Source organism: Vombatus ursinus, unplaced genomic scaffold, assembly GCF_900497805.2.
Source record: "Vombatus ursinus unplaced genomic scaffold, bare-nosed wombat genome assembly UNPS02014861.1, whole genome shotgun sequence".
Taxonomy (NCBI): Eukaryota; Metazoa; Chordata; class Mammalia; order Diprotodontia; family Vombatidae; genus Vombatus; species Vombatus ursinus.
Genome location: NW_020954639.1, coordinates 15,193,464 through 15,207,638, shown reverse-complemented (window position 1 = coordinate 15,207,638; position 14,175 = coordinate 15,193,464). Strand labels below are relative to the sequence as shown.

At 36.0% G+C, this 14,175-nt stretch overlaps 1 protein-coding gene across 1 annotated transcript in view; it reads left to right on the top strand.

The window, feature by feature from the left end:
* MYO3A (myosin IIIA) overlaps nucleotides 1-14,175 on the top strand; it is a 255,909-nt gene that overhangs the window by 166,669 nt on the left and 75,065 nt on the right. Inside the window, exon 19 of the mRNA XM_027841624.1 lies at nucleotides 10,212-10,365. Within this exon, the coding sequence (XP_027697425.1) occupies nucleotides 10,212-10,365 (154 nt within the window). The remainder of the gene's footprint in view (nucleotides 1-10,211; nucleotides 10,366-14,175) is intronic.

The following is a 14,175-nucleotide window of genomic DNA, read 5'->3' as shown; positions in this document are numbered from 1 at the left end:
TTGATCTTATTAAGTCTTTTGTGATTTCTTTTTCCTGTTTACCTTCTTATGCTTCTCTAGAGTCTTGTATTTGAAAGTCAGGTTTTCTGTTCAGCTCTAGTCTTTTTGTCAATTTCATTAAATGTCCATTTTCCCCCTGAATGATTATGTTCAGTTTTGCTTTTGATACTTCGTTGTAATCCTAGCACCTTTTCCTTTTATAATATCATATTCCTAGTCCTCCAAGCCTTAAATTGGAAGTGGATTAATTTTGTATGATCTTAATTTTTGCTCCATATTTTGATTGTTTTTTTTTTCTGCCTGCTTGCAATATTTTCTCCTTGACTGGGGGCTATGGAATTTGGCTGTAATATTCCTGGGAGTTTTCATTGTGGGATCTCTTTCAGGAAGTGATCAGTGAGTTCTTTAGATTTCTATTTTATTCTTCAGAATTAGGATATCAGGGCAGTTTTACTTGATAATTTTTTGAAAGATGATGTCTTGGTTCTTTTTTTTATCGTGACTTTCAGGTAGTCTAATAATTCTTAAATTATTTCTCCCTGACCAATTTTCCAAGTCAGTTATTTTTCCAAAGAGATATTTCACATTTTCTTCTATTTTTATTCTTTTGACTTTGTTTTATTGTTTCTTGATGTCTCATGGAGTCATTAGCTTCCACTTGTCCAAGCCTAATTTTCAAGGAATTATTTTCTTCAGTGACCTGTTGTACCTTTTTCAATTTGGCCAATTCTGCCTTTTAAGGAGTTCTTTTCAGTGGAATTTTGTGCCTCTTTACCATGTGGCCAATTTTGTTTTTTAAGGTATTATTTTCTTCAGTATCTTTCGTGCCTCTTTTACCAAGTTGTTGATTCTCTTTTCATAATTTTCTTGCATCACTCTAACTTCTTTTCCCAGTTTTTCACCTCCATCTCTTATTTGATTATGAAAATCTTTTTTGAGCTCTGTTAGGAATTCTTGTTGAGCTTGTGTCCAATTCATATTTTTCTTTAAGGCTTTGCTTATAGCTCTTTTGACATTGTCATCTTCTTTTGAGTTTGTGTCTTGATCTTCCCTATCACCATAGTAACTTTTATGGATAGATTCTTTTTTGTTGTTATTGTTTGCTCATTTTTCAAGTCTATTTCTTAACTTTTAATTTTATGTTAAAGTTCCCAGGATGGAGGGGCACTATTCCAAGCTTCGGGTTTTTTGTCAGTCTGGAAATTTTTGATTCTTCCCAGATGGTATGATCTAAAGAGTGGTGTGGTCACTGCTCTCCTGGCCTGTGCTCTGTCTATGAGCAACCTCAAGCACAGTTCTCTACCCTAGGGCTGTGATCAGGGACCCTGCTCCCTTGCAATCAAAAAGCACTAGTGTGCTAGTACTCCTCTTCACCCTAGAACTGTATTTGGGCAATTCAACAATGCCCTCAATCCAGCACCAGCAAAGAGTCCTCTGTAATATCTTTCTGACCAGTTGTCTAACTCCCTTACATCTGTGGGTTGAGATCTCCTGAAGCTGTGTTGTCATTGATGAAGCCACCTCCAAGGCCTGCTCCTGGAGTTGCTACAGCAGGCCTGTGCTGTTCTTCCAGATCTGACCACCACCCTCATGACTTTTCCTCCTGACTTCCTCAGTTGCCTTAGGCTAGAAAATTATCTCATCCCAACCTTTTATTGGCTCTGCCACTCCAAAATTCAATTCAATGCATTATTTTAAAGTTATTTGGAGGAGAATTTGGGAGTTTCTGCCTCAGGATGAGGAATATGAGTTTCTGCCTCTACTCTGCTATCTTGGCCCCCGTCCCAATAGTGAAGACTTCCTAGAAAAGAATTAAACCACTTAGAAGGTTACTCTGTCTGTTGAGTCACTAATTCATTTTGCAGAAAAGTCATCACATTACATCAGTCATATGTTTTCTCATCTGTTAAATAAGGAGGTGGCATAAAGTGACCTCTAAGGTCTCTTACAACTATTCAACGTAGATGTCTAATCACCACTTCACCTTTATGAAAACAAAGTCAGTAACCACAAAAAGCAGGCTGACTTTGGATATATCTTCAAGTCAACAAGAAGTTGGTGTTCTCTTAGACCATTACCACCTGTCCTCTTGTGCCTATGTCTTGCTTATATCCTTAACACATGACTATCTGACTTGATATTAATGATTTCTCTAAGATTTTGTATAAAATTCTGTTTACTACATTGAAGAAAGTCAAAAACTACATGATACTCTAATAATTATTCCTATAATACATTTTAGGAAAATTTCCACTCAAAAAGTTAACATTATAAGGTGTCAGCATGTAACAGTCTAATCCCCTCTCCTTTAAGCAGAATTCAAATTAGAGTCTACTGACTCCAATTCCAGTGCTCTTGGCACTATCTCACTCTGCCTCTTTTCATTATATTGGTATTACTTAGGCCCTATATGTACCAAATATTTTTATTTATGCCATAACTAAAGGAGGAGAGGATCTTTTGGGCTGTAATCCTCTCATTTAGTCTCAAAGAAAATGTGATAACTAATCCAGTTCTCAAGACTTTTCTTTTTCCTCAACCAGAGAGAGCCTGCTATGCTACAAAAGAGAAATGGTGTTCCCTTCTTCAACCTTGCTCCTAGTTTTCTCTACTTCACAGATGTTGGTCCTTATAAATGGCAGGTCCAGTCTTGTCATTCTCTAATTCATAAAGATTCAATAGTTGCCCAGTACTTACTGAATTAAGTTCATACTTCTTAGTCTACCTTTTAAGTCTCTCCACATGCTGGCCCAACTCAAATGTCTAGCGTTACTAGCTTCCAACTTCCCTAGACCATAGCCAGGGCAAATGCTATTCCTGAACAGCTATAACTTTCTTACCTCTCCTCCTTTGCTAATGCTTCATTTGCCTGAAACAGATTCCATCTCTGCTTCACCCCCTCCCAAACCACCACCACCACCTTTGCCATCTATACCTATTGAAATCCCAAATATTCTTCAAGACCAAAATCAGATACCATCTTCTTCACTAAACCTCCTTTCTCTATATAATTAGATCATCTTGGACTAAAGGATCTCCAAGTCTCTTCATTGCTAATATTCTATCATTATAGATATTAAAATATAGGGGGATTTCCCTCTGATTATCTTCTTAGCCATAAGTCCTTAATAACAGTCTTTTTTGTTTTCCTATCAGCATTGAGTCAACCCAAATAATAAGTATTTTGAAGTGGAGCCCATTATGTTTCAAATTACTCATCTCTGTCCTGTGTGACCTATCACATAAGCACTTTAGTAGAATTTGACACAAGTAAATAGAAATGGCAAAGGCATTAGTTTGGACCTTAACCTTGAGTGGTTTCAATGGAAGTCATATACAAAAACCACTTTTGAACTTTTCTGTTGCGATTTAAGCTATAAAATTCTTTCATCATGGCCTGTCTAATAGTAAAAGCCATAACCCTGCATGAGTCTGCCAAGGTAACCTTGAAGGGGAAGAAGCTTAATAATTGATAAAGCTTAGGGTTCAATTTTTGTGCCTGGTAAACAGAATTGTCTAGTATATAGTCCTTAAGAACTGACAAAAGGCTCTGCTTATTCTTGTTCTTACAATGGCTATAGCTTACTTCAGCACTTTAGGGATTTGTAATTTCCTCAGTGTGGGCACTTGCTCCATCAGTGCAGTGCAGGAGCAGCCCTTTCAACTTAGTCAAAAATCTTTGTTAGTTGTTATGGCTAAAAAATATTCATCCCCTGGTGGCTGACCTCTGATATTGAGCCTCTCTGACCATAACTATTGGACTAGGAGCTCTTTAAGAGTATGCATGATTTTGTGCCTTATTTTCTATCCCTAATACTTAGAACAGTGCCTGGTACACAGTAGATACTTAATAAGTGCTTATGGACTGTTTACTGAAAAAATTCCTTATCAGAATATAGACTTTAAACCCATATTGACCCAGCTCTTGAAACCTTTCCAACTTGGTAAGACCAAGTATGGTTTGATAGGGCTTGTGATCCAGAGGGATAGCTTTTGACAACACAGGGTCACCTCTATGGCACAATGAAATATCAGAGAAAAGATAAAAGCAGCTAGGTGATGCGGTGGGTAGAGCTCTGGACTTGGATTCAGAAAGACCTGGGTTGAAATCCTGATTCAGATATTTATTAGCTATGTGACCCTGGACAAGTGACTCAGCCTCCTTCAGCTTCAGTTTCCTCATCTGTAAAATAGGGATAACCAAAGTTGTTATGAGGATAAAAATGAAATAACATTAGTAAAGCACTGTGTAAATCTTAAATTGCTATATAAATGCTAGGTATCATTATTTTATCATTTAAGTAATATGTTCTGTCCCTCCAGGCTTCCACAAAAAAATGAGATGCCGCCTTTATGAAAATATGTTATTGAATCAAATCCCTGCCTCACCCCAGTGTTAGTTTGTTGGTTCCTATAGTTTTTTTTTCCAATTACTATAGACTTCACACCCAAACCCCAGCTACCTTGTTCACAGCACCATGCAGCCTCAATTTTCTCAAAAAAAAATGGAGGAGACAATCCCATGTAACCTTCCTCTTTTTACCTCAAAATAATTGTCGTTACATCTTCATCTCCTACTTCCCTGCTGAATCAGGGAATAAAGTAGCCCCTTTTTCCAAGACAGACCCCTCTAGATGTGCCTTTGATCCCATGGCCTCTTACCTCTTCTGAGACCTTGTTTAACCAATTATTTCTTTCTCTTGTGCCTTTAGTATATTCTTCTTCACTACATTCTCATCAACCAACAAATATGCTTAGGCTTTCCCTATCATTTTAGACATACGTGTTACATATGTACATATAATATGTGTATCTTCCATGATGCTTTATCCCCAAGCTATTGTTCTATTGCATACATTGCTTTTTTTTTTCATCAAACTTCTGGAAAGATTAATGTACGTGAGCTACTTGACTCCTCCACTTCTTGACCTACTACTCACTACTTAATATTTTGCATATTGGCTTCTGCCCCTGAAATTGGCTTCTTAAATGTCATCAGTGACCTAACTGTCAGATCCAAAGACTCTTCTTAGTCATTGTCTTCTTTGAGTTGTCTGCAAGATTTGACACATAATCGTATGCTTTCTTAAAACTCTTTTTTAACTTCCATAAAGCTACCATCCTAACTCTCTAACTACTTTGTTACTGGTTCCTTTTCTTTTATATGACCTCTGAATTTGGAGTTCAGTTGCCATTTGGGTTGTTTTTATTTGCATTATTTTAGTCATTGTGTATATTGTTCTCCTGGTTCTGCTTACTTTGCATCAGTTCAAATAGGGCTTCTAATGTTTCTCTGAATGGCCTTTACCTTTTATGCCTCCTAGACATTTTCACCTGTATACTCCATTTGTTTCTTAGACTCAACATGTCCAAAATGGGATTCCTTATCTTCCCTCCAAAAACTCTGCTTCTTTCTGTCCTGGTTTCTTTTAATGCTATCACTATTATCCCAGTTGTCTATGCCAGAAAACTCAAAATCATCTTTGATTCCTTCTTCTCCTTCACCCTGATCTAATCTTTGTGAAGTTTTTTTTCATTTCTTTCTTTGCATTGCCTTTTAAATATGCCCCCCTCCTTTATATTCCCACTGCCATCACTCTCATTCAGAGCTTTCGTATTTCTTGCCTGAACTTTGCAATAGCTTCCTAAGTCATTTCCCAACCTCTAGTCTCTTCTTTTCTAACCCTATCCACCACATATATCATTGCCAAAGTAATTGTTCCACAGCATCACTTTTATTATACCATTTCTACACACATTTATTAACCTTGGAAGGAAAATCCAAGTACTTAACCAGGCATTCAAGACTCTTGCTTTGGCCCCATTTTGCCTTTCAAGCTGATCTCTTATTATTGTCCATTGTGAAAAATGGGGAGGTATCCTGTTGTAGTGGAAGGAATCTTTTATTTGGCACCTAAAGACATGGAATCACAGTCTAGCTCTGCCATTTAGTACCTATGTGACCTTGGGGAGGTCACTTCACCTCTGGGCCTCAGTTTTCTCATCTATAAAATGAAGATGCATAACCTTAGATGTCTCTTCCAGTCCAAAATCTCTAATCCTGTGACTCCAAACTATGGCAAGTAAAAGATAAAAGACTGAAGAAACAAGGTTCAAGCTTCCAGGTACATTAATTTACTAAGCCAAATATGCCAATTGCTCAAGAAACAATGACTAGGCCTCCTCAACTTTGGCACTGGACCCCAAATACAAGAGAAGACTGATTTTTATGCATTAAAAACAATTGATCAAATAAGACCTATTAATTAAAAGAAAACAATTAACCAGGGTACAAAATTAGGCAACTTGATTGGAGGAAAGATTAGGGATGTTCCAAGTTGGGAGGGGGAAAGGGAACAGGTGCAATTCCCTAAAATAAAAAAAGAGGTATCTCACTTCCCCCATGTCTATATTCAGTCAATGGAACATAGAAATAATAACTGATTGATTAATACAAATTCAGTTTTCAAATTAGACATATGGATTGCTTGAGATGTATAATTGTGAGAAAACTCCTTGCATCAATATTTGGATCTGACTGTTTCTGGTTAGCATAATCTAAGTCCTTAAGCAGCAGGTAGAAGCGGTCCAGCTTCCCAGCCATGCAGGGCTAAATTTAAACAAAGCAATAAAGTTTTTTTTTACAATTGAATAAGGTTTTCTCACAAGACAGAAATTGGACTAGACCCATAATTGAATAGAAAGGGACATGAGCTAGCTCCCAAAATGAGTTACAACACAGAGTCAGAGTGGTTCATTCAATTCCCACCACCACTTGCTGTTTGAATCCACTCATAACCAAACTGTCGAATTCAGTATTTCACAAGCATGCCTTGGAGTGTTCTGCCTCCTTGCCTTTAATCATGCTACTTTTCTGCTTGTAATGCACACACATACACACACATGCACACACCCATGCACACATGCATGCACATACACAAGCATACACACACCTTTCAGACTTATTGAAATTCTACCCATCCTTTTTGGCTCAGCTAAAATGTTACCTCTTCCATAAAGCCTTTTCTGATCTTTACAGAGAGAAATGCTCTTACCCACCTCTGAACTCCAGAGTTCCACTTTTATGACATTTACCTTGAACAAGTACTTCAGATGTACAATTAACAGAGCTTAGAACTGAATTGGGGAAAGTGAGCAAGCTGGTTAACATTTGGAAAACTGTACAGCACTTTCAATGGTTTTTCTTTTCCCTAGTACACAAAAAATATTTCTAATACCCATAGTCTTCTGATGATGTTACATGGCTACAAATCATGAAATGCAATGCCATAGTCTCCAAAGAACCAAAATTGCAGGTCATCCAGAAGGCAATGGAGAGACTCATGTTGGGCATTGATAGGCTATAGTAGGCTATAACAGATGGTTAATTGCACAAAAGAAGTAACATCAAAAAATATCATTAAATAGCTGTATGACTGGAAAAGAAGTTAGGCCAATTTGATGGTGATAACCAATGAATAATCTGCAATGCCATATTGTGTCCACATCATGTTAAAAGATTTAATAGAAAGTGCACAGAACATTGGGTGGATGTCATTAACCTTAAGGGAGGAAAAGGAGACATGGATAAAAGTCAAATATGGTGAAGTTATTGTTTGTGATCTATGCCACTGGAAGGAGTACCCAAATAGATGAGATCACATATCCATTGTACACATGAACACAACCTTAGGGAAATTGAATTATCCTGCATTACTCACAACTATGCTACAAGGTGTAGTTAAGTTAGTTTTTCATTTAAATTTTTAAACTTTCAGAGAATTTATTTGGCATCAAAAGTGTCTGAGAGCACGGTGCTAGAAGTCATGGTTCAAGATAGAAAAAAAAAAAAACCTGGCCCCTGCCCAAAAAGAGTTTACAAAGTAAAAATTGGAGATGGTGGATACAATATTGAATCTGGAATCAGATGAGCTAAATTCAAATCTCACCTCTGATTCTCATTTATCTTCTTATTGTCTTAATCAAGTCACTAACCTCTCAGCCTCAGCTTTCTCGTCTATTATGTACTAGCTTTATGGTCTGTCCATACAACTGTGTATCATACTCTGAACAAAAAGATATTCTTCATCCACTTGTTTATTTGTTTCTATGTGGATTGTCAGACCAAATTCTCTTGAGGTGTTACCAATTTCATTTGGGAGATTCTGTGATATTCTAGGGTTAGATATAAGCTATCAACTTAATACCATCTGCTAATTAAAGAATTTGGAGTATTTTTCTATCTATAAGGAATCACTCTCCCAGTGGAACTTTGTGCTAGACATCTTCCATGGTAGCGGCAAACACTCTTGATAACTATCAATCTCCTTATCCTGTACTTCACTTGATATTGGTAATTGAATGATCATTGAAATAAGTTATCTCTAGTGTTCTCTCTGTCAAGGAATCTTGTATGATCTCAACTATATGCATGAAGGACCCCTTGCTAAATGAGAGTCATTTGCTTTGCTGCACCAAATTCTTTTTTTTTGTCAACAAACAATAAGCACAATAGGTTCTGTGTTAGACATGGGAAACAGAGAAGAAGGATACAAAAACAAATGAGATACTGGTCTCAGCCATCATAGATCTCATAATCTAGAAGGGGGATACAATGCCCATGATTATGAGGATTGAATGAAATAACCTATAAAACACTTTGTATCATAAAATGCTATATAAATGGTATCTTGTTATTATCATTATAAGTTACTTTAAAATGAAATATATCAGGGGGAGTATATGAGATTTGCGAAGTACTCTTCAAGACCCAAGGAAGGGAAGATAATTCCAATTTTGAGGTAAAATGGAGGGAAGAAAGACATCAAAGAAGACTTCATGAAGGAGGTAGAATGTGATATAAGTATTGGAGGATGGGAAGGATTTTAACAGGTAGCTATAGAAGATATTCCAAGTAGAAGGAACAGTGGGACCTTATATATAGGAGTGGGAAAGTAAGGAATGACAAGTAGTCCAATTTGACTACATGTCGGGGAGTAGTGTACAATAAGACTGGAAAGGTCTAGTAGTAGAACCATATTATGGAGTGCCTTAAATGCCAAGCTATAGAATTGAATTTTGTTCAGCTGAGAACAGAAAACCAGTGAAGAATTATGAACAAAGGAGCGATATGAATACATTTGTGTACATCTAACAGCATTATATTCAATATGGGATGGAGAGGAGCAAATATCAGAGGCAGAAAGACCAGTAAGGAGGCTATTTAAATATTTCAGGCAAGAAATAATGAAGACCTAGGGGTATTAGCAATAGAAACAAAGAGGAGGGGTCAGATGTAAGAAACATTTCAAAGGTAAAATCAATTGTACATGCCAACTGATTGGATGTGGGAGTTGAAGGAGAGAGATAAATCAAAGATAAATCTAAGGCTTCCTAGGATCATAGAATTTAGAGCTGGAAGGAACTTTGAGATATCTAGTCTAACTGCCTTCATTTTACATATGTGAAAAATAGAGACCTATAGAGGTTAAGGGACAGATATGGGTCATACAAATAGTAACTTGCAAAGCTAGAGTTCAAAACCAGGTCCTCTGACTCCAAATCCTTTTAAAAAGACTACTGAATAAATGCTGGTAGCATTTAAAAAGAGAGATATCAGAAAGTTGAGTAGGTTTGCAAGAAAAGATAAAAGTTCAGTTTTGGACATGGTGAATCTAATATTGTCATTAATGAAATTCCCTTCATCACACTGCAGCTGTCATCTTCTTGATTGAAAATTTATGAAAATGTCTATTTCTGGAGATGTCAAATGGCATTTCAACTTTGGATAATGGATTTAATTTTGATGCAATCTCCTTTGTCCTTGATCAGATCAAAATTCTATAAATTCTTGGAGTATAGTTTATGAAGCATTTAAGCATTGTCATGCCTCATCTTCATTCTAAAAGACTTTGAGATATCTGTATTTCTTTTGCATAAAAATTAGACTTCCATTTGTTGTTGTACTAAACATTCTATCTACAGAAGAGCTAGCAGCACTGTGGGGGGAAATAAAATGACGCTCTTAGATTAAGAATATTGTCATAGGAAAGGAATTTTACTATATTATGCACACATTAAATTTTCCAAAAATTGCTATTTAGTGCTCTTTTATTCACTAATATATGAACTAAGTGGCTAAAAATAATTTTCCAAGAGAAAACAGAAACCAGTAACTGACTGTTTTTTTAATGTATTATTATATATTATAGAATGAATATCTAAATGAAGAGGTTGATGCTAGAGTTATTGAATATGAAGATAATCGGCCTATCTTAGATATGTTTCTGGAGAAACCAATGGGTTTGCTTTCTCTACTTGATGAAGAAAGTCGATTCCCTAGGGCCACTGATCAGACACTTGTTGGTAAGTAAATTTTGCACAGTGAACTTTTAGTCAAATACCCTTTCCTTTCAACAATATCTTTCTTTAAAGTTCATTCTAGTTCTAAAATACTCTGGTTCTATATTACTATATTAAGTCATTAATTCCACATATTCTCAACAGTCAGATTTCTGACAACCTCGTTCATTCACAATATAGTGAACCTAGAAGTATGGAAATAGTTGATACAAAGTCCTTGCACTTGAATCTGCAAGGAATGGCCATGGCTACTTTCTTTTAAAAATACATATTACGTATTTATTTTTAACATTCTTTTTTCTTTTAATTTTGAGTTCTAAATTCTCATCCTCATTCCTATCCCTATTTTACCTTCCCTGAGAAGGCAAGCAATATATCAATTTTATATATATACAAAATATATTTCCATATTAGCTGTGTTACCCAAAAAAGCAAGAAAAATGAAGTGAGAAAATTAGACCTTAATTTGTACTCAGAGTTTATAAGTTCTTTCTCTGAATATGGATAGCATTTTTCATCATGAGTTCTTCAGAATTCTCTTGGATCATAGTCTTGATCGGAATAGTTAAGTCTTTCATGGTGGATCATTACAATATTGCTCTTACTATGTACAATGATCTCCTAGTTCTGCTCACCTTGGTTTGGATCAGTTCATATAAATCTTCCCAGGTTTTTCTGAAACTATCCTTCTCACCATTTCTTATAGCACAATAGTATTCCATCTTAATCATGTACCATAACTAGTTCAACCATTTCCCAATTGATGGCCATCCCCTCTATTTCCAATTTTTGCCACCACAAAAAAAAGTTACTAGAAATAGTTTTGTACGAATGCATCCTTTTCCCTTTTCTTTGATCTCTTTGGGATATAGACCTAGTACTGGTATTGCTCGTTCAAAGAGTATATGCAAAGTTTTATTAGCTCTTTAGGCATAGTTCCAAATTATTCTCCAGAATTGTTGGATCAGTTTACAACTCCACCAACAGTGCATTAGTGTACCTATTTTCCCATACCCTCTGGCATTACCATTTTCCTTTTCTGCCTTTTTAGCCATTCTTATAGGTGTGAGCTATTTTACTGGGTAGAGTTTAACTGCAGAGTTGTTTTAATGTGCATTTCTCTAATCAAGAGTGATTTGGTGCATTTTTCATGTGACTATTGATAGCTTTGATTAGTAGTGCATTAGTGTCCCTATTTTCCATATCCTCTCCAGCATTTGTCTTTTCTGACAAGTATGAAGTGGAAACACAGAGTTTTAATTTGCATTTCTCTAATAAATACTGATTTAGAGCATTTTTATGTAACTATAGGTAGTTCTGATTTCTTCCAAAAATTGCCTGTTAACATTCCTTTGACCACTTATCCATTGGGAAATGGCTTTTACTTTTATAAATTTAACTCAATTCTCTCTCTATATATATATATAAATGTGTCACTTATCAAAGAAACTTGCTGTATACATTTTTATTATTACTTCATTGTCTATAGCAAAATGTGGTTTCCCTGATTGTCTCTTTTAATTGGGTTTATTTTTGCTTTTGCTTTGTCTGAAATCATGATTTCTACTCCTGTCTTTTTTAGATTAGCTAAAGTATATTAGATTCTGCTCCTGCACCTTATTTTAACTCTGTGTGTGTCTTTCTGCTTCATGTGTTTCTCGTTAACAGCATACTTTTGTATCATGGTTTCTAATCCAGTCTGCTATCCACTTCCACTTTATGGGTGAATTCATTCCATTCACATTCTCAGTTATGATTACTAACTGTATATTTCCCTCCATTATATTTTTTGTTTATTCTCTTTCTTTTTTCCTTATCCCTCCTCAAAAGTCTGTTTTGCTTCTGACCACTGCTTCCCCTAATTTGCCCTCCCTTTTATCACCATCACCCACTTTATCTTATCCCTTTATCCCCTCTTATTTCCCTGTAGGGTAAGATAGATTTCTATACCCAACTGTGTGTGTGTGTTCCTCTCTACTATAAAAGCTCTTCCTTGTGTTCCTCTTTTATGTGAGATAATTTTCCCATTCTTCCTCTCCTTTTCCCCTTTTCTCAATATACCCCTGTTTCTCACTTCTTTTTTTGAGATCCTCCCAACATAATAGACTCACACTCATGCCCTCTATCTATGTAGAATCCTTCTAACTGACCTAATAATAATAAAGTTTTTAGGAGTTACATGAATCATCTTCCCATATAAGATTGTAAACAGTTTAATCTTATTAAATCTTTTATGATTTCTCTTTCCTGTTTACCTCTTTATGCTTCTCTTGGGTCTTGTATTTGAAAGTTGAATTTTCTAATCAGCTCTGGTCTTTTCATCAGGAATGCTTGAAAGTCCTCAATTTCAATAAATATCTATTTCTTCCCCTGAAGGATTATATTCCATTTTTCTGGATAGGTGATTCTTGGTTGTAATCCTAACTCCTTTGCCCTTCAGAATATCATAGTCCAAGCTCTCTGTTCTTTTAATATGGAAGTTGCTAAATCTTGTGTGATCTTGACTACGGCTCCACAATATTTGAATGGTTTCTTTTTGACTGGTTGCAATATTTTCTTCTTGAATGAGGAACTCTGGAATTTGGCTATAATATTCCTGGAAGTTTTCATTTGGGGATCTCTTCCAGGGGGTGATCAGTGGAGTCTTTCAATTTCCATTCTGCCCTCTGAATTTAAGATATCAGGGCAATTTTCCTTTATAATTTCTTGAAATAGGATGTCTAGATTCACTTTAATGATGCCTTTCAGGTAGTCTAATAGTTCTAAAATTATCTTTCTTTGATCTAATGTCCAGCTCAGTTCTTTTTCTGATTATATATTTCACATTTTCTTCTATGTTTTTCATTCTTTTGATTTTGTTTTATTGTTTCTTAATTACTCATGGAGTCAATAGTTCCGCTTGCCCAAATCTAATATTTAAGGAATTGTTTTCCTCAGTGAGTTTTTGTACTTTTTTTCCACTTAGCTTATTCTGCTTTTTAAGTTCTTTTCTTCAGTAATTTTTGTACTTCTTTTCCCACTAGGCTAATTCTGTTTTTTAAGATATTATTTTCTTCAGTATTTTTGTGCCTCTTTTACCAATCTATTAATTTTCTTTTTCATAATTTTCTTGCATCACTCACATTTCTTTTCTCAGTTTTGCCTCTACCACTGTTATCTCTTTATTTAATGCTCTCAGGAATTCTTGTTGGGTTTGTGTACACAAAACATTTTTCTTTGAAGCTGTTGTAGCTGTTTTCATGTTGTCTTCTGAATTATATTTTGGTCTTTCCTGTCTCTGTAGTAGCTTTTTATGGTCAAGTTATTTTTGTTGTTGTTATTTGCTTATTTTCTGGTCTATTTCTTGACCTTGAACTTTATATTAAAGTTGGGATCTGCTCACCTGGAGGTGGGGAGGCCCTGTACCAAGCTTGAGGGTTTTTCATGCTGCTATTTTCAGAGCCAGTTCTGTGGTCTCCAAGTTTTCAGCATTCCCAAGGTGGTATGATCCAGGGGGAGTTGTAGTCACTGCTTTTCTGGTCTGTGCTCTGGTCTATACCAGCAAAGTCCCAGGCTCCCATGCAGTTACAAGACTAATGTTCCTCTCTGACCTAGAACTGTGACTAGGGCTCCTGTTTTCTTGTGACCAATCATAAGCACTCCTCTCCACCCTTGAACTTCATCCTAGAACTGCATATGGGCAATAGAGGCACCAAACAGTGCCAGATCCTGCACCCAGTACTGTCAGCAAGGTTTCCCTTATAATTTCTTTCTGACCAGTTGTCAGATCCCCTTACCATCTCTGGGCTGAGAGCTCCTGAAGCTGCTGTTGAT